Below are 22,055 nucleotides of genomic sequence, written 5' to 3' on the forward strand. Positions count from 1 at the left end.
CAGAGGAGCACCGCTGAACAGGGCCCCGCCGTGGAGATAGGCACCGCTGAACAGGGCCCGCGGTGCAGAAGAGCACCGCTGAACAGGGCCCGCGGGGCAGAAGAGCACCGCTGAACAGGGCCCCGCCGTGGAGATAGGCACCGCTGAACAGGGCCCGCGGTGCAGAAGGGCACCGCTGAACAGGGCCCCGCCGTGGAGATAGGCACCGCTGAACAGGGCCCGCGGTGCAGAAGAGCACCGCTGAACAGGGCCCGCGGGGCAGAAGAGCACCGCTGAACAGGGCCCGCGGGGCAGAAGAGCACCGCTGAACAGGGCCCCGCCGTCTCAAGCACCGCTCCGCTGGGCCCTTCATCTCAAGCACCGCTCCGCTGGGCACCGCTGTCTCTCCACCTCTCCGCTGGGCCCTTCTTCTCAAGCACCGCTCCGCTGGGCACCGCCGTCTCAAGCACCGCTCCGCTGGGCCCTTCATCTCAAGCACCGCTCCGCTGGGCCCTTCTTCTCAAGCACCGCTCCGCTGGGCACCGCCGTCTCAAGCACCGCTCCGCTGGGCCCTTCCTGTCATGCACCGCTCCGCTGGGCACCGCCGTCTCAAGCACCGCTCCGTTGGGCCCTTCTTCTCAAGCACCGCTCCGCTGGGCCCTTCATCTCAAGCACCGCTCCGCTGGGCCCTTCCTGTCATGCACCGCTCCGCTGGGCACCGCCGTCTCAAGCACTGCTCCGCTGGGCCCTTCTTCTCAAGCACCGCTCCGCTGGGCACCGCCGTCTCAAGCACCGCTCCGCTGGGCCCTTCATCTCAAGCACCGCTCCGCTGGGCCCTTCATCTCAAGCACCGCTCCGCTGGGCCCTTCATCTCAAGCACCGCTCCGCTGGGCCCTTCCTGGCATGCACCGCTCTGCTGGGCACCGCCGTCTCAAGCACCGCTCCGCTGGGCCCTTCTTCTCAAGCACCGCTCCGCTGGGCCCTTCATCTCAAGCACCGCTCCGCTGGGCCCTTCCTGTCATGCACCGCTCCGCTGGGCACCGCCGTCTCAAGCACCGCTCCGCTGGGCCCTTCTTCTCAAGCACCGCTCCGCTGGGCACCGCCGTCTCAAGCACCGCTCCGCTGGGCCCTTCATCTCAAGCACCGCTCCGCTTGGCCCTTCCTGGCATGCACCGCTCCGCTGGGCACCGCCGTCTCAAGCACCGCTCCGCTGGGCACCGCCGTCTCAAGCACCGCTCCGCTGGGCCCTTCCTGTCATGCACCGCTCCGCTGGGCCCTTCATCTCAAGCACCGCTCCGCTGGGCCCTTCCTGGCATGCACCGCTCCGCTGGGCACCGCCGTCTCAAGCACCGCTCCGCTGGGCCCTTCTTCTCAAGCACCGCTCCGCTGGGCACCGCCGTCTCAAGCACCGCTCCGCTGGGCCTTTCTTCTCAAGCACCGCTCCGCTGGGCACCGCTGTCTCAATCACTGTTTATGGTTCACTGTGCCCACCATGCCTCCTCCTTGACAAGTGGAGACTGTCATCCACCTGATGGACTGTGGCTTTGCACTCCCCAGGATGGTCCAGTGGGCAGCCCACCCACTGTAGAGACATTGAGAGACTGTGGCTTTGCACTCCCCAGGATGGTCCTGTGGGCAGCCCACCCACTGTAGAGACATTGAGAGACTGTGGCTTTGCACTCCCCAGGATGGTACAGTGGGCAGCCCACCCACTGTAGAGACATTGAGAGACTGTGGCTTTGCACTCCCCAGGATGGTACAGTGGGCATGGTGGCTCCTCGTGGATCTGGCGTCGTGGACTCATGTGGCTGTGGTGCCCCCCCCTTCCCTTCCCCCTGAGGTGCCTGTAGTTTTTACATCTGATGCCCCTGCAGTGTTCTCTCCAAAGGACTCAGGTCTCCTGTGTGGGCTTTGCCCTTATTTCTCAAGACTTTGGCCCACGGACATGATGAATTCGTAGGATGTGCAGGACTTGGTACTTCAGTTATACACTGATGTGTATGTCATTAGTTTTGTTGTGAATATCTTTCATGGTTGTACGATAATTTTCTGGAGCTTTTTGGTACATAAATATTTATTCAAAATTTGATTATGTCCTAGCATTTTTTAGGGGTGTTTGGGTGGTGTCACTGTGACTTGTTGCTCTGCATTGGTGTGTACATAGTTGGGGGGGGGGTGGGTCGCATATGTGTGTGCCCGTGACCTTTCGTCCTCCCCCTCCCGTGTGTCGTAGGTGTAGTACTCACCGTTGTCGTCTGAAACGGACTTCGTACTCGTGGTAGATGAGAAGGTAGACGAGAGCAGGTAGGATGTTTAATTCGGGTTCCATGCTGTCCTCCTTCCTCCTGGAGTGCGTAGTGGTGAGCGTTTTCCCGTCCGTAGTCTGTTTCCGCCGTGTTTTTATCGGCGGTGCTCCCGCCCCGGAAAAGGTGGCGGATTGGTGAGTTGTAATAGTGTGGGCGGTACATTGGCTGCCGCCTGGCTGTTGGCGGTGACCGCCGCGCTGTTTGTTTGTACCGCCGTGGCGGTCGGAGTGTTAAAGTGGCTGTCTGTGTTGGCGGTTCCCGCCAGGGTCAGAATCCCATATTTTTTACCGCCAGCCTGTTGGCGGGTTGGTCGCCGCTTTAACACCGACCGCCAGGGTTAGAATCACCCCCTTTGTGCGCCTTCCATCTTGTGAAGAAATCTCCAAGGGCTTGAGTTAGAGCTTGCCTCCTGTTGTTTGAAGTCTCAGGGACAGCAAAGACTTCTCTCTGCCAGCACCTGGAGTCTCTGTAGAGACTCCTGCTCTGACAAGTGGTACCCTATCCAGTCCCTGGGACCTTGAAAGGAAAGCTGGTGGAAATCCAAGGAAATCGACTTCGGACGACTCCCGACCGACGCCGCTGCTGAATCCGGTAACGCCGTCTGCACCTGACGCCGTGACCTTCGCTGGAACGCGACACTCTTCGCAGGCCCGTCGCTGCAGCAGCCCCCCTGACGTCCGCGACTCCGTGGAAGTCGCCGCACCACGTCGTGACTGACGCCGCTTGAAGTGCACAGATTCAACGTTTTGCACAGACGGCGCGATTCCTGACTTCGCGCCTCGGCTTGTTTTCACTCTACACCAAAGGTACTGTACTTGGGGGTCTACACAACTCCGTGTCCGGCGCCGCTGGTGTCGGCTTGTTGGGAACGACTCCGTCACGACGCCATGTTAACATCTCATTGAAGCATTTTTGTTTCTAAGCGCTATTTTTGAGTTTAATCTTTAAAAATTCATAACTTGACTTGTGTATGTCGGATTTTTGTAGTTTTGGTCTTGTTTTGTTTAGATAAATATTACCTATTTTTCTAAACCGGTGTTGTGTCATTTTGTAGTGTTTTCATTAAGTTGCTGTGTGTGTTGGTACAAATACTTTACACCTAGCACTCTGAGGTTAAGCCTACTGCTCTGCCAAGCTACCAAGGGGGTAAGCAGGGGTTAGCTGACGGTGATTCTCTTTTACCCTGACTAGAGTGAGGGTCCTTGCTTGAACAGGGGGTAACCTGACTGTCAACCAAAGACCCCATTTCTAACAATAACATTATATTATTCCTGTATGAAAATGTGTCCTAGGTCCTACAGGTGCCCCAGTTAACCCAGTTAACCCCTTGCTCCACCTTTCAGTGCAGGGACAGCTCTAATTTTATTTTATTTCCTGAGGGTAAAGCAACTCTAGGTGAGGAGGACTTATACTCTCTTGAACAATCTGCTTCATACAACTTCCCAGATATAAACCCTCTACATAATTGATGAACAGCTGATGTAATGAGATGGCCAAGCATGTGGGTGAGGGGGTGGCATAGTCAACTCCTCTCCTCTAGGAGAATCAGTGTTTTATCAACAATCATCTGTGCAAGGGAATACTTTCAAATGGGGGAGATTTTTAACACTATTGTAACTCACCAGAACCTCTACCTAGGTTGATAGATACACAGATCAGTGTATTGAAAGATATTATAGCTCTCCATGACATAGCAGGGTTGTACCAGGAAAATATGTGTTTGTGTGAGTGCAAGGCAACAGGCCTTGTCCTTGAGAAAGATGCAGGCCATTTAGCACAGGTGCCTGGGCCCATCTGCAGGAAAAAGGCATACACCTAAGTCTAGCAGGGCAGAGCAGTAACAGTATTATAAAAGTATGTAACAACCCACCTGCACCACATCAGCATATCCGTCAGCTCCAAATGGATAAACTCAACCTCCAATAGGCCCTGTATTGTGTAGTAATACATGTGGAAACCCCTCAAGCCCGGTGTGGACAATAATCCCCACCACATGAACTAATAATATACCACTCCATCACTTATTCCACAAAACAAAGTTTGATTGTCAAAATCATCTATGCCACAACTTACTTTGTAAATGGAAACACTTCTCTTTAAATAAATATCACTTGCACTTACCTTTAACCTATGTGTCATTTTGTGTGCCTTGCCATGATTTGAGTATATTAGAAGTATGGTATCCAATGTGTTACAGAGTGTGTGACATTTATCGATGAACCCATTTACATGTATCTATAAGCAACACCACACAGGCAAAGAAAAGTAAGAACACCACTGCTTTTAGTTTTCAAAGATAATTTTAGTTTTAGAAACATTTGAAAATAAATTTCCAAGTATTTGCTTTTTGAGAAAGTCAACTGTCTTTGGGAAAGGAATGAATGCCAAAATGGAGTAGATGCAACTTGGGGAGGGCACCATGCGGTTTCATATATAAAGACGTGACGATAAATAACAGTATCACACACCAACGTCCCTTTGCCATGGAAGCTTTGAAAATCATGTCCCTCCATTTAACAGTGTGTGGCATTGTTTCCCATAGATAAAATAACTATCAATTTTTTTTTTTTTTTTATAATATATAAACTTAAATGTTATGTAAACATTTGGCATGCCAAGAAATACAAAAATCATGTCACCCAAGCATTTGGCTATGATAGGAAAAAGGTATAATCAGAAAAGAATGTATACAATATGTATACAGCATGGATACATATTAGCTGTGATAGCTGTTAATTGTAATGGAACATTTTACTTAAATTACATCACGGTGACCATTTTATGTGTCAATGTACAAAGAGATTAAAAGCATGTCTAAAACATGTGTCTGACTTGTGAAACATAAACTAGAACAGATGTATTATGCATATTTAACATGAGTCATTCCATTGCACAAAATATGGGCATATGTCAAAAGTGAAGTGCATTTTTTACAAAATTGTACTAGTAAAGTATAATTACAAAAATATCCATTGTGGCAACATCATGTGCTATGTAGTATATATATGATTTACATAATACAATACTTTTTAGGACAACTACATAGATTATTTACATTCATCCATGTCACATTTTACATAGCAGAATAAAATGTTCACAACATGGATGTACTAAAACAGATTAAACTTCAGAAATGACAGTATAAACGTTTCAAAACAGAAACAATAGCTGAGCCGGACAGGTGGCCATACTGCTTTTAGGACCCTACGGTGCAGTGTGGAGGGTTTATGGTACCACTTAGCACATCCTCTGCCTGCAAACATACCTAGTGCCGGAGGTGCTTTCATCATTTCCAACACTCCCTGACTCTCTGAGTGTGAATACCACTGCACTGAATTGATCTTAGTCTGCTCTGCACTGCAGCTGAATTTCCATAGTGATCTGTAACTTCTCCGGCGGGAAAATGGGGGCTATATCTTCTTGATCCTCAACTAGCTGAAAATCACTGAATTCAAAGGAGCAACAGTACTTATGTAGGCATGTGTTTTTTTTGTAGTGTGAACATAGCTCAAACACGGAGAAGCACTGTTTAATTTCAATGACAAGCATAAAGTCAATGAGTGATATGAGGAGTAGCTGGGTTAAGGAAGCAGACATGTACTCTTACTGCATTATGATGAAGTGTTCTTTAAAGAGGTTTTTAACTCTTTCCTAAATTGGAGCAGTATTCAGGCTGTCCTGATGGATATCTTAATGTTGTTTCAGATCCTGAGTGCAAAGCTTGAAAAGCCCTGCTGCCTTTTATATTTCCTTCTTATGCTTCTTAATTTCCAGCCTGATGGTGTTCTGGCTGCAGGTGTGCTAAGTGCTTATAGAAATAGTGAGCTTGTCTGCAAGATGAACCACGGTGCTGTTCGTTATAGGTTTGTGAAAGATATAATTGATTCTGAAGATGCCACAGACCTGCAAAAGAACCTCTAACAGTATGACCGGGGATGGGATGTGCTGCACCCTGTAGGAGGTCATTTAATGGGCCCTCGGGTAGCCACATCTCTAGGGTGGGCTACCTTGCTCCTGACGACCGAGGAAGTGTCATGCAATCTTGAAGGGGACCAGAATGTGCCATTTTCTGATAGCCAGATGCCACACACCACAGGAACATTGTCAGTAGGTAGGAGGAAACCCAGAAGCCCATTGGCTAGTCATGCGTAATCCTCTCAGGGCACTTTCCCTGGATAAATATGGGACCGCTGGCATGCTGACCCTCAGTACTCACTGGACTTGGAAGGAGGACGAGAAGACCACTTTGCTCCCGTTAAAAGTGAACACAGATAGACTGCAATGTAGGATCAACTGCACCTGCTGCACTTTGGGTTAGCTGGGTTTGGATCCTGTTCTGCATGCATGGCTGGGGGAAAAGTTGATTTCCCGCCCCAGTTCAAAGCAGTGACTCCAAGAGTAAGTTAGCTGACCTCCCAGGTCTGATGGGGACAGTGATGCTAAAAGAGCCCGAATCACATCTCTGGTAGCTGCCACAGAGGTTTTGCCACTACTGGACGCCAGGCACCACAATAGACAATTCTGAGATAGCTAAAAGGTGCACCTATGTCTGCTGGACCTGTGGATGTTCGTTGTGACCTGGTTCAATGCCTAGATGGAACATGGTCCCCCCTCCAAAGGTTTGCACTGTGATCATGTGTTGCAAGAATGAAAGATCTGCATTGGTGGCCTTTGGACCCCTGCATAGAGAACAGTGTGGGATCCCGAGATCTATGGACAGAGCTACCTCCACTCACCTGTGGCCCGAGGACTCAACCAGACTTCACCCCCATTGACTGCACATCATCAGAAGAATCCTTGAGCATCTTTAGTCTGCAGCCCTAAGCATTAGGACCAAACAATTGCCATCTATGGTAGCCTTCACGTAAAGTTTGTATTTTGCTTTTAAAAATGCTCTTGTGGCCAGTTAACTGTCCAAAGTATAATTTCTGGCCCTCCTAGATCTCTGTCCTGCCAGACCTGGTAGCCCAACTCAGGCCAGAGTTGACAAACTGACTTTTACAAACTTTTCAAAACTTTTCAAACTTTTTGTTGCCCAATGATTGTTTGCGGTTGATATATATGTCATTTATTACTTCAAAAAGCTGTATCTCCGGAACCCTTCAGTGGATTCTGATGCTTAAGGCCTCTAAAAATGTATAAAAGTCTTCACTATTGTTATAAATTGGTGTTTTGTTTCTTCTATGTCGTGTGACTTTCTTATTCTGATGTTTGGTTCTATTAAATGGTTTACACATCATTCCTTTGCTAAGCCTTACTGGTTGCAGCAACAGCTACCCAAGGTTGAGCTTTATGTTATGTACACATACCTGACTGGACCCAAGATGGTATTTGTGAGTGTACTGCACGGTAGGGCCTCCCAGCCATACAACATAGTACTCCCAAATCCTCACAAGCCTATACTCCTAATTGGCAAATATAACTTACTTATAAGTCCCCCATATATGGTACAAAGTGGACCTAGGGCCTGCAAGTTAACTGTCACTAGTGAACTGCAGCATTTATTGTGCCACTACAATTACAGTGTAAAACATGGTTCCAGGCCTTCTCTTGCACTCTGGATGTTTGGTTTGTAAACTGCCATTTCGACCTGTTAATCTAATCCCTTTGACAAGCCTAAACCTTCTCTCTAAATATGTCACTCCTAAAGTAGACCTTAATAGCCCTACAGCAAGCTGCTAGTATTTAAAAGGAAGACATGTAGAACTTTAATGTCACACATGTCCTTACAATGAAAATGCCATAAAAAACAATTTTCACTGTAGTAGGGTTAACTGTTTCATAGGAAACATTTAGTAATATTATCTCTGCCACACAACCAGTTTAAAAGTTAATTCTTGATTTTTAAGATATAAAATTGGATTTGTGCTAAGCATTTTACAAAAGGTGCTTTTAAAAGTTTATTTTTACCTGCCTCAAGTTTCATGAAGCCAATTATCATGAGCTTCCAATAGTTACCCATAGAGTCTTCAGGAGTTAGGAACTGGCTCCCAGATGTATGGAGGTGTTCTGTTCCACTAAGACGATAACCACATGGGCAGTGCCCAGGAACACAATGATCTTCAAAGGGGACTATGCTCTCACAGGCTGATCTAGCCACCACCTGGACCTGCCCCCTCATTTGTCCTACTAGCCAGCCAGACACCAATCCCCATCCACAGACTAGTGCCACGCATAAATGTGGCACCTGAGGCCCCTTCTTCAGAACACTTCTGGAACTCTGGAGGACAGAATAAGGACTGCATCTGCTTTTGAGACCTGTGAGGAGAAACATAAGAGCCAGGACCTTCTTCTTCACTTGTAACTCAACACTGAGAAGGGGAGTAGAAGAGTCATTTGGCTGATCTGCTAAGCTACAGGAACACAAAAGTTGCAAGATTATTTTCCTGGAAGATCCAACTCACCAGTTTCAACAACACCTGGCCTGGATGCTGCTGATGGCCTCTATAGAAATGGGTCCTGACAGTTATGTCCTATTCAGAAGGTCCTGAAACACTTCGCTGGTGTCAGCGTGCACTCCTCTTGCCCAAACCCTGGGACTTACAAATGTTTTCAAGGATTTTTGCCTGGAGAACTGACAGAAGACCAGGACCAAACTGTGAAGCCATTCTGCTGTGGGTGCATTCAACGTAGCGCCCGCTACATTCTTCTTTGCAGCAGTAAATCTGATTCAGCTGGCCTGACACCAAGAAGCATTTGATTACATAGAAGCCTCTCTGGCTACAGCCTGCTACTCTTGCTCCAATGAGGAAATCAGAATTCCAGAAAAGAGTCTAAGGGTCAGATGTATGTTGTTTATTGTTTGTGATTTCCTAATTTCCTAGATCAAAAGCCAGTCTTAGTGATTTGCTATTAGGAAATCGCAAACTGCGATGTATGACAGTGTGTTTGACACTGTTAGCGATTCACAGAGGGTCGCAAATGGCCATGCCTCATCATTATAATTCCTTTCATTTTTTAAGAGTAGGCAGTGGCCTGCTCTTAACAAAGGTTTGCACCCCCATTTGCAAAGAGGTCACTTGGAGACCCCATCCCCTTTGCGAATGGTTTACCATAAACTTGAATTTGGTGGTAACTGTGAATGTTCTGCCATCAGATTCGCAAAACATTCTTACATCCCCCTGCAACCTGCTTTTAGGAAGGAATGCCCATGGAATGCCCCTTCCTTATAGCGAGTCCTAAACCCTTTTTTGCAGGTCTGTAATAGGTTACTGACTCGCAAAATAGGGTTGGTACATGGCAAAAACTCTTTTACTGGTCGCAAACAGCCCATGGGGAGAACTTAGTTAGCCCTAAGTTTGAAGGTAGATTTCTTCAAAGGGTTGGATGCCAAGTTGCATCTGATCAATGTTGATGGCTTCCTGAGGGTAAGTTATGGACTTCTGCAGCTCAAAGCTTTCCCCACCTTTGTCAACAGCTTCACCAAGACGTTGCTCTGTGCTAACCTATAATCTACAAGCACAACCTCAGATCCAGCCTGCAGCCTTGCCACACTGAGGACTCTATCTTATCAGAAAATGTCTAGGTCTGAAGGTAACTTTTTCACTGGGACCAACATGGTCCTTGTATGTGAAGAATGCATCATCATGCTCAGCTTTAAAACCTTACCCTTGACCTGGTCTAGAGTGACCAATTGACTGCGGTTGTCACTTTGAGCTTTTAGGCACTATTTTTATTTAAAACTCGGGACCCCCCTTATTGGATTTTTGTGGATTTGGTGTTATTTTATTTTAAATTGTTCTCTTTTTTATGAATTGGAGTGGTATTCTATTTTGCTGTGTCTTCAACTTTTTAACTGTTTTAATACTTCTAAATGCTTTACACATTTTCTTCAGTTAAGACTTTCTGCTCCATGTCATAGCTACCAGGGATTGAGCTCAGGTTTAAATTACTGAATCCGTTATAAGACCTAACAAGAATAGAGACATTAGTACTTGTAATGGACCTCTGTCCACCCCAAATAAAAATCAACTTTCTTACATGTTCCTTGAGGAAGAGGCTGGTATGAAAGATAAGTATAAGTGACTTAGCATTCTGTGAAAGTTGGGCTAAAAGTTATCAAGACTCATGCAACTGATCTATGTTGGTATTATTTTTTGTTTGTTGCTTTTGGTGAATAAGAAGACTTTTGTCTAGGTGAAGTTGAGCTTCACGTAGGTGCTGGGCACACATTTCTTGATGAGATGCTGGCAGTGTTTGAGGGTTGGACAACTGCAGTGAATGAGACTTTCAAGTAGAGTTATGTATCATCAGGATATCATCAGGATATTGGTGAATTTGGTATACTTTTTATCTGTAGGTAAAGCCCAAAAGGACACCATGTAGAGGCTAGGGATGACAGTGGACGGTAGTGAATGTTGGGATCTCTGCATATGATAGGGATTTTTGGGACCTGGATGTGAACAAACTGGTGTCAGTTTGCAAGCTAATAGGAGAACCAGTCAAGTAGATAGCCAGGTAATCCATTTTGAAACTCCATGGTGAGGGTGGGATAGCTGACTGTGCCAATGTAGCTGAGGAGTTATAGTAGGCAAGGGTCTTCTTCATCTGTGGTCAGGAGATGGTTGCCTACAATGTGTAAGTTAGCAGTCTCCATACTGCAGCATTATTTGAAGTAGGACAGAGGTTGATTGTTTGGTGGTCTGTGGGTTGCGCAGGAGTATCCATCTTCTTGTCATATCTTTTTTGACTTGGTATGTGAAGAACTTTGCCCTGACTGTGGAGTCCACACTATGATGTTCTTCACATACATAGCCCAGTCAGAGAAATCAGATGTGTAAGTAGATCAAACATCAGTGCCAGTAAAAGTAAAAGGAAAGACATGCCTGTGGCTTTAAAAGTACCCCTGGTGTTGTAATAAATTAAAGAGATATAGTTAGAATGTACAATTATTCACTACATGCAGGGTGTTAGCAAAGAGTGTGACTTGAAAGTTTTAGTGTGTGTGAAGGATGTATATATTCATAACTAGTAATCTACAAATAAATGAGTGAGTCAGTGATGTATTATTTGATGCCCATTATATTAAAACTTGTGAATTAGATGTGATATCTGTCAGGATGTTATCTGTGGGATGCTATAGTCTCCATTCATCAATAACTCAACATTTCCCACTTACCATGATGTGGTAACCAACGAAGCAGCTCAGGTGTAAAACTAGGCCACTAGCTGGTCACACACCTGCTTAATCTGATCTCTCTTCTATTTCCTCTTCTAGGAACTCGGATGGTGCTGTGGTCCTGGGATAAGTTCTACATCCCAGTAAGCCCAGTTACTTTGCAATGTTGCGCAACATGCTTCAAGCCACAATAAGGTCTGCTCAATGATGGCTCATTTATGTATGCATGCTCTTTTTTTACTCGCCGATGAGGCAATGTGTGTGAATAACAGAATGGATGAGGAAGAGGTGGGGAGAGGGCAAATCAGCTGCAACACATCTATTATTTGATAATATGTGGCCACCTACAGAAATGTAACATACAATCTATGCATGCATACATTCAATATTTTTGTTATGGCTGCACATTATGACGTGTTGAAGCTATGAATGATTATGTTTGAGATGCAATTCTCTTGATATACATACAATACCAGTGTGATGTTTTAAAATCTACAGGTCACCAAAGTATACAGCAACCAACTCATATGGATGAGGTGACTATTACATTATGTATTTATCATAAGTGCCTCAAGCAAAGACAGCATGCACATCAATGAAAAAATGGCTGACCTTGTAAGCGGCATGCACATAATGTAATTCCAGTGATGTCCATTGCAAAACCAGTGTTCCCAGGAACAGGGTGGTTGAAGTGCCATGTGTGTGCAATTAATGACTCCAAATATCTGAGTGAAGTGTGTGATGGCATAAAGAACCCTTCATGCTCATTGAAAATCCACTAGTGACTGTGGCAGAGTGATAAACTGGTGCACTCAGCTGGTAATGCATCTGAGTTCCTGTTGCATGAAGTGTGATTTGTTTACTTATGAGATGCCCATGGTGTCTAAACTGACCCTCTGGAGAGATCCAGTGTCTAAGAAGGGGACTGCTGCCATCATATTGATATGTGTGGGTATGGTCGGGGAATGGGTTTTGCATGAATTAAGCTCCAGATCTCCGTCTGTAACCATTTCAAAATCACATCAGGTACACTCAGGTTGTTCTCTGTCTATATAGCCTCTCTCTACTTCTCAAATAATTGTCCCTCAAAATGAGAGCCGAGACAACACAGACGTTCATCAACATGAGGTATGTGTGTTGCTTGCCAATGCAGGCAGACAGGCTTTGTGTAACTGGTCAATGTTCTAGTGAGCTATACCTATGAATGGGAGGGGTGGAGTTCTGATTGTTCACATCCCTCCCAGTACAGTAGCAAGTGTACTGAATGAGAATGAAAAATTGTGTCATTGCTGCAATATGTGTTCACTGTTATTTGTAGATATTATATGGTGCACTGGAAAAAAAATAAACATATTTATTTTAACATTAAAAACGTATCCATGTTCCCATTTTCTGTAATGTCCTTATGGTCCTATGTGGTGTTGGTATTATTGCCTGTCTCTATTGCCTTCTCTGAGAGTGGCTTTCTGTATGATGTGCTGCCTCTGAGTTAATCCAGGTTTTGGTTGACTGGAGTAGATTTGAGCCTGTTTTGTCTGTAGAAAATGTATGTGTAACTTTAATGGACAACAATTATCTTACTCTTGTGTGGGTGTGTTTTTGGATTTGCGTGTCTCCTTGAACGCCCCCACTTGCTTTTTCTCTTATATATACACTCAGTTTGTAGTATATATGCCCCAATTTACAGCCACTCTTCCTTGCCCCTCCCACATTTACTACGAAGATAGAGAAGTCTACATTTGGATTTGTCCACACTTGTGGTGGAAAGGTCTGCACATAATTGATAAGGCAGTCATAGCAAAGGGCTCAAACTGGAGATGTGTGAACAGCATTTGCAAGTAAGTAAATTAGGGCCAGATGTATCATCACGGCCCTTTGCGATTCGGAAATTGCGATTTTTAAGAAATCGCTATTTCCGACTCGCAAAGGGCCATGTATCACATTTGCGATTCGGTAATAGTGATTTCTTAAAAATCGCAAATACTATTACCGGATCGCAAATTGCGATACCGACCATATTCGCAGCTATAGGCCTGTTGGCCCATATATGCAAATTTTTTGCATTTCCAAAATTGCGATTTATGAACCAGAAATCGCAATTTTGGAAATGCAAAACCCCAGGGTGCTGGGGGCCCAAGGCCCCCTCTGCTGCACCCCAAAAAAATTTGGGGGGACATGTAAGGTGCACACATGCCAAAAGGGCATGTGTGCTTTACATGTACAATTTAAAAATGCTTTTTATATGCATTTTTTAATTTTGCACATGGTTACCACCAAGTTCAACTTGTTGGTAATATGCGATTCCTTAATGCCCAATTCGCATTAAGGAATTGCTTCATACATGTGCTTAAGAAATCGCAAATAAGGATTCCTTATTTGTGATTTCTTATTTAGAGAATTGCAATTTGCGATTCTCTTAATGGGGTCGCAATTTTAAGGAATCGCTATTTTAGCGATTCCTTAAATTTGCTTTGCGAATGCCTTTCTTACATTCAGAAAGGTGATTTTGCATTTGCAAACGGCCGAATTTTGCAATTCGCACCGTTTGCGAATGCAAAATTCTTTGATACATCTAGCCCTTAGTTCTCCTCGTGCACTAGAGATTGGCCACTAGAATATTACTTTCGGTAATCAAAATGCTTTTGTGAATAGACCCCAAAATAAGTAAATGAAGAATCATTCTTTGGACAATGGACAAACAGTCAGAAACAACTTACACAAATCAAGGCAATATTTCAGGTCACATATTTATTCTGCAAGTTCTGCTTAGTTATGGACCCTTTCCACCTTATCGTTATATTTATCCATCTGCTATAAATATCATTGAAACCCTTCACATAAACACTCTTCACCCTTTTGCTCCCTTTTATATTAACATGTGTTTTTGTGTCCCAACTACCACAGTGCTTATAGTTTGTCATGCATTTTTCACTGACCACAGCATCGTTATGCACCCATAGTTAGTTAGTTAGTAACTACTCTGTCAGTAATGCTTACAAACCCAGAATGACTGCTTCTCAACTCATTTAACCCAAATATGCAACATCGGGGCAGGTCTATACTATGAGACTGAATCACAGAGCATTTACACATGCGTAACTGCACACAACCCCCATGTTCACAGTGTAAGAACTCCTGCTTACACTAGAAACAATCTTAATTTTGAACTCATTCAATGTAACGAAAATGCTGCCTAAAGTCATAAAAAATACATCAATAGATTTAAAGGCATGTGCACTATGTAGAAGAATTATTGCGTGTTTCTACCCCTGTGCATGTGTATTGTAATCAATGCAGTGAATGCACTTGATAAAAGGACAGATGCAAGATAGCCATCTGTATGACTGCATGCTCTCTAGGTCTTACATTCCTGTAATCATGATTCACATATGACATGGTCTTGATTGTTTGTTAACAGACAAACATCTGTAGAATACTATCACACTTATGTAAATTTTCAATGCACACATTAAAAAATGATTTTGGAAAATGAATACTATGTTTTACTGAACCCACTTGCCTATTAAATCGCCACCTGCTCCTCCTTTATAAGCTTCCAAAACAGTCTGAGCAGATCTCTATAGGCTAAGACTTTCAGTTCCTCGTTTTTATTGTTCCTGAATACCCTGCTTTCTATGTGCACACGTCTAACAAGTAACAATCCATCAGAACATCAGAGGAGCACACTTATAAGACTAAAATGCTGAGAGCAACATGTTAAAGATTGGCTAGGTTCAAGTAAGGCCAACTATTTATGCTGTAGATTTGTGCATCATAAAATGCAGAGGGCCAATCTTAAAATAAATTTATGAGTCTGAGAAGTAGAACTTCATTTGTAAACCTTGGTGTACTTTTAAATGCTTTTGTGAAATGGCCCCATAGTGTTTTCAACCCTGAAGAAATCCGTTAACATCTAAATCAATAAATGTGTTTGGCTCAGCAAGCTGCAGGGTTGGCAGATAGCCTTAGGTTTATATATTAAATTGGATCAGATGAGGACCAGCTACTCCTATATAAAACACAAACAATTAGAATGAACACTGCACAAGAAACATTACAGAGGCATGAAGGGAAAAGGCAGAGGCAACTAGAAAGAGGATTTACAAAGATGCAGGAATGTAAGGAATGCAGGAATGTGAGGAGCAAGAGTCATTGGGGGATAAGGAAACCAGGAAAGTGCAAGTCCATGACAAACCGAATTAAGTTCTTTTTTCTACAGTATCTATGCAGTTCACTTCCTATTAAACAGATAGGTGGCAATTCACACAGGTAAACTTATTTTTTGGCATTCACGGACTACAAGTTTAAATTTACTAAAAGTAATTTTATGACAGCGCAGATTCCGCAGTCAGGGTGGAGAACTCTGCACATAAAAAGATAGGGCAGGCCTATTTTTTGTGTGGAGTTTCTACAGTCGTAAAATTACTATTACATGTATATAGAAACTCTGATCTTCATACACTGTTTTAATTCGTAACTCAGTAGTCCTTCCTGGGAAATAATACATCACTGAAGCACAAGCAATATTTTTCGTCTGTTTCTTGATTATCTTCATGCACATATTGCTATTTCTATCTATCTATCTATCTATCTATCTATCTATCTATCTATCTATCTATCTATCTATCTATGTGATGTGGAAAAGTATTTTAATCTTGTAATAAAAAGCAATATATTCTAAACAATAATGTGAAAAACATTAGTAAACTGTATGGATAAATACAAATGAAAACAATACCTATCCTATCTAGTCTGTCGATTGCCACCGTTTCAAAAGCCCTTCTCATCATTGGATACTCCTCCAGCACTTCGTTGAAATTGTCCACAGAAAGGGAATACAGGCGACAGTACGTGTCTGCTCTAACACTGGCGGTACGACGGCCCTTTGTCAGGAGACAAATTTCTGAAATTGAAAAATAAGAGAAAAAAAGAATTTGTCCATTAGGCATGGAGAACTGCATGATTTCTTTGAAAAGTTATAGTGAACACCTGACCACTAGATTGTATTTCTGTTCTGTGTAAATTGCAAAAACAGTTTGAGCAACTAGTAAAAGAAAGAAAAAAAACAATTATTAAAATTGGACTAAGGGTAATTCGTTATATGCCAACTTAAAGAAGCTTTGGCTTTTTTTAACTTAACATGCTCTCTCAAAATATTATGCGCAATTAAAGTCTTATCAGAAAATCTTGAACATAAATCCTGTCTTAGAAGTACATCAGATGGGAAATAAAGAAAGGCTACATTTATAATGTGGCAACAGAATTTAGCAAAATGCAAGAATTTGAATAGGAAACAATCGTGCACTGATAACCTTTTCTTCAAATTAGCTTCTGGCGGAATTTTTGGAAAACAAATCCTAACTTTATTTATAGTTATTACAAGGGTAACAATACTTTTCTAACTGTTAAATACAGTGGAAATTAGACAGTTTGGTTAGAATATAAGACAAATCCCAAGCACCTTATTAACAATTATCATCCTCATTTTGCCATTTTGTCACCACCTTTCAAAGTAGTTAAACACATTCTTTAACAATATGTCATGAGGTTGGGATTAACACATTTGTACGCTTTTACTATTATTTTTTCACACAATGCAGAGCAGCAACCAAAGTGGTTCATTGCAGGAAAGGAAGAGACCAGGATAGCGCCATATTGTGCATAAAGAGGCTGTCTAGCGACAGGCACAAATCTTTTCACGAAAGGACAATGGTGAATTCAACCTGCTCCCACTCTGGAAGACCAAAATTAGTGCACTTTTATACAATAATTGTGCTCCACCTGATTATTGGGGATTTGGATTTTCGGAACCCAGCTTTCGGTGTGGAAGCACCTGAACCGATTTTTCCAGCCAGTAAAACTGGTCAAAAAACGCATGAACCTTTAGCTGCAGCAGGATCCAAATTGCATTCCACTTTATTATCCTTACAGGAAAAAGCAAATAATACTTTCCCTGCCAGAAAAACCTTTTCCTTTCCTCACCTACTCCTTTACAGTGCTCTCTCACCTCATCGCCCTATGCAATTGCACCAGTCATCTCCTACATTTACCACCTGCTAACAGCAGTTGATAAATGTATGCGATACAACCACATTTCAGATGAGATTCTGTGTGGTTTTACACCCAGAAATATCAGTTCCACATGGTAGCTCCCAATTCCATGGGGTTTTAATCATAATTACTAAGTACTAGAGGAATTGTACCTGTTGGAAATTATAAAACTGCCCACAAATTTGCCATGGACCCAGTACGGTGCAGCGCGGAATCAAAGCTGTTGTAAGTGTGTTAAAAGTTTTGAGAAATAAAAACATTTCTCCAATTGGGTGCAAACCAAGGGTGGCAGCTTTGGAACACCCATGTAAAACTCTTTGGATGCTTCCAGGACACAGAGTAAGGGAAAGTAACGCAAACCAATACTAAGATGTTAAGTAAATAACAAATCCACACTTTCCTCTGGTTTGTCACTTTTGCTGACTTTGTACTAGCACAAAACATTGAAAAATCTGACCTTGCATTAATTTTGAGAAGTGCAAACTATGGATAGCAGACGTTGGGGCCGGTGATTATTAATATAAGCAGAATGTCATTACATCCTCATTTGAGTTTTTACATATGCCATGGATACTTTAGCACCAATGAATAATTATACTTTCAGTTCCAATTAATTGTAAAGGCAGCTCTTTCAGCTTGTATGGAGTATTTTTTCTAAAGGCATTGTCAACATTTCCTTCACAGTTTTTGTCATCCGTTTGCTATTATCACAGTTTAGCTACACAACACCAATTAAAATGTTGCGAATTAGTATTTAGCTTGTACTAACAAGTTTTGAGAATTATCGGACATCATTACATTTTATTACTAAATATATACATTGGCCAAAGGGAAAATTGTTTCTTTTCACCTTTGTACTTATGATATAAAAAGTAATTAGTTGGTGCAACCCACTCTTTGGTCAGATGAAAATGAGTTCCCTTCCTCGTGCGTTGTTTTGGGGGAGTGAGCAAGTTGAAAATCTTGTCCCCACTGCAACTGAAATTATTTTCCCAAACTATTATTCGAAACAGTAATAGAAGCTTTTGCAAGAAATCCTGAAATCCATAACTGGAATTGAGATGGCGAATTAAATTTCTCCACATATTAAGCGGCAGCTAGGTGGAGTTAATGAAGTTATTGCACCTTAGAAATGTGTTATTACTTGCGAAGATCTGAATATTGTGTTTAATGATAATCAATTTGTTGGACCAGATTTTTGTTGTTGTGATGTCATTTAATTTATTAACATGTACTTTTTTCTAAATTGGTTTGGGGTGTTTGAGTGCTCCATAAGCAATTTACACATTGCTTCAAGGTTAAGCCTGACTGCTTTGTGCCATCCTACCAGAAGGTTCAGCATTGGGTTATTTAGTGACTTTTGTTGTTCACCCTTGGAAGGTATATGTTTGTTAATTGATTGAGGCTTCCACCTCTTGCAAATTATAACCACATTTCTTTCACAGGTTAAATCGAAAAGATATCTTTCAAGTTTGGAAAATAGTATAAAGAAATTGTTTTGGAAGACTTCAGTAATCCTTATTTAAAAACTGAAGCAAGGCACTTCTCCTGCAAGATTGCATGATTTATAAATACACCCAAAGTAATACTAAACAGTGTGTAAATGTTCATTTGGTCTGATTGAATGCAAACGTGGGTGGTTTCTTCACAAGCAGTGATTAACAACTAGGGAAACGCATTTGGAAATATTAAGGTTTTAATGAAAACACACATTTTGTTTACAGGTATGAGGAGGAAATCCTATCCAAATTATGTTTACTTTGTGTAATGGATTAGGTTGACTTGTGAAATAGTACAATGATGATATTGCGCACCTGTCATTAGAATAGAGGTTTGTCCAATTCTATTATGTCTGGCTGTAGACAGTATTTGTTTTCTGTAAAACCTTTTCATCAATGCTTCAAGAAGGTACAGTAAGAAGTACACATAAAGGGAGGGTGGTCTTTGGGTCATCCTGCTTTTTGAAAACTGGGTTCTATGTGTTTTGCATGGTGTGCCATCACATTGATGGACTGCCCTTAAAGTCCATGGCATTTAGTGGAGGGTTACATTGTCTCCTTTGATTTGCCATTAGGTTACTGTGAAAGGATATCGAGCAATTCTGATCGATGCAAAATGAGAGGTAGCTTGTAATGTAGTCAGTGTGTGTCATTTGATGTAATTACTTTTCTGCTGTGTCAAATTTTTTATTACTGGATTTTTTTTGTTTAGGGAGTGATTTTTGTGTAGGAATGGATTGTTGTATAATGTGTCATTCACTAATCATCACTGCACGATCATTTATTTTATTTTGCTGTCATGACCTCAAGTTGCTGCATTTACAGCATTTATCCACACACATAGGCTTTCTCAAAGATCCAATGAAAACACCGGCCCTTTGTCAAAATATTTTGCTGCAAATGCGTTTTGCAATTAAAATTCGCCTTTGGAATCCTTTTCATAGCTTTATTTTTTGAGAGTGCAGATGTTGCTTTATTATATCATTTCATCATCAGCTGACTGTGAAAGTCAAGTTGTCATTTAGAACTCTACGGAGGACCTAGGCATGCACACCCGTTTCAACATTCCTGCTTAAGTGGCTAACCTTTCAATGAAGAGCGCATCACACCTAGGATCAAAGCATTGAGGCTACACCTATTTAATGTGTCTGGTGCATGCAAAATGCTATTATATTTTACTCAAAATATTTTTATTAAAAAATTGTCAGAACAATAGGAGCATTATGCAATGGAAGCATTATAGGTGGTGCATATTAAATGGAATTCGAGCAACATACGGTGACCACATCCAATATTAGAGACACAGAACAAAGTACATCAGAGTCAACTTAGAAGCCAGTAAAAGTATAACCTTTCACAGGGTCTGGAACAGAAGCGTAAATCAGCGAATATTACAGCATTTCTATTATAACAAATGCGTCAAGGCGTGGCACTGGGGAAGGGGAAGAAAGAGTACAGATCAAGACAGGGGGTCTGCGGGGATGTTGGTGAGTTGGTGTCACCCCAAAATATGTCCTTGGTGTGCCTCGGATAGCAAGAGGGGCATATTCTCAGTGGGTTTGGATCAGTCAAAGATTTCAATTGAGTGGAGCCTAGGTGGGGTGAAGGAGGAAATTTGTCTGCAGTTAAAGTAGTGCATCAGGGGCAGGGCCAGCTTTTGGGCGGTGCGAGCAGTGCGGCCGCACAGGGCGCTGACCTCAGGGAGGTGCTGTGTTTAGCAATAACTTCCAAAATGTGCGATTTAAAAGCACCTGCTGAAAAGTTCCTTGTGCGTCCAGACTTCAGGAAACAATTAAAATGTAAAAATACCTCTTGTGATTAATGTTCCTGCAAGGGCGAGAGATGGGAGCTTTGCCTAGTGGCAGCTTTGACTCAACATAAAGTAGCATAGAGGGTTAATATGCCTTCTGCAAAAAACAGAACTATGGGGCATATTTATGAAAAGTGACGCTGCACACAGTGCAGCACCACTTTTCTTGCACCCCTTAGTGCCCCCTAATACCACAATGTGTGCTTCATATTTAAAATACAAGGCACCATGGCAGTAGTTAGGAGACTAGCGTCAGAATTTTTTACGCTAGTCCACCGCTTTGCAGGATTAGCTTAAAAAATGTTGATGTTGCAAAGCACCCAGGGGCCCACTGTAACCAATGGAAGCCTCCTTTTAATACCTGCTCTGAGCAGGCGTTAAAAGTGTCGGAAAAAAATGATGCAAAGAAATCTGTCAGATTTCTTTGCGCCATTTTTTTGGCCTCCCTAACGGAGGGATGCACGCTTTGCATACATAATGCCTGGCGCAGGCATACTCTAGCGCAAAGGGTTACAAAATGGCCCAATGCATGCGTTGCACCACTTTGTAAATATGGCACCGCGTTTTTGTCCTTCTAACGCCACATTAGCTTAAAAAAATGACACTAATGTGGCGTTAAAATGGCACTAGGGGCTCTTAAATAGGCCCCTATATTTTATATGGATAGCTGAGTGAATTAGTAAAGCCAGGCTTTACAAGTGCCTTAAAATGTATGTGGAAGGGGAGCGATGGAGAGATGAGGGGCACTTTGCTAGGTGGTAGTGAGTGAAACCGAGGAGGAGGTCCAGGAGGGGGGGGGACCAAAATAAACTGTTGCACAGGGCACCACCAGTTCTAAAGCCATCCCTGATCAGGGGCTGCCACACAGTTCAGAATTTCTGTGCTATTTGGTGGCGATTGTGTGAGTTGTTCCATTGCCATTATATGTCATAGGCGAGCGAACCACTGTGCAGTGGGTGGGGGGTGTTTTTTCCATGCAAGGGCCACCAGTTTCCTGGTGGCATGTAGCATGTAGCCAATAAGGGTCCACTCAGGCTGTGTCTTTGCTTTCAAGGTTAGTGGATGAATCCCAAGGGTGGCAACAAGGTAGGAGGAGGGGGGGTACCCCACAGTGGCTCTGATGTGACTCAAAAGATCCTTCCAGAAAGTAGTGATGAAGGTGCAGGACCACTAAATGTGGCAGAAGTCTCCAGTATCAGTCTTGCTTTGCCAGCATAGAGGTGACGTACCTGGGAAAATGGTGGACAGGAGGGCCGGGTGTAGTACCACTGGAATATAAGCCTGCAGTATGT

General features: G+C 43.0%; 1 protein-coding gene across 1 annotated transcript in view; it reads right to left on the bottom strand.

Moving 5' to 3' along the window:
- The window catches only part of HCN1 (hyperpolarization activated cyclic nucleotide gated potassium channel 1), a 982,006-nt gene that overhangs the window by 119,402 nt on the left and 840,549 nt on the right, over window positions 1-22,055 (bottom strand). The window contains exon 7 of the mRNA XM_069221581.1: window positions 16,142-16,306. Coding sequence (XP_069077682.1) covers window positions 16,142-16,306 — 165 coding nt within the window. The remainder of the gene's footprint in view (window positions 1-16,141; window positions 16,307-22,055) is intronic.

Source organism: Pleurodeles waltl, chromosome 1_1 (genome assembly GCF_031143425.1).
Source record: "Pleurodeles waltl isolate 20211129_DDA chromosome 1_1, aPleWal1.hap1.20221129, whole genome shotgun sequence".
NCBI lineage: Eukaryota > Metazoa > Chordata > Amphibia > Caudata > Salamandridae > Pleurodeles > Pleurodeles waltl.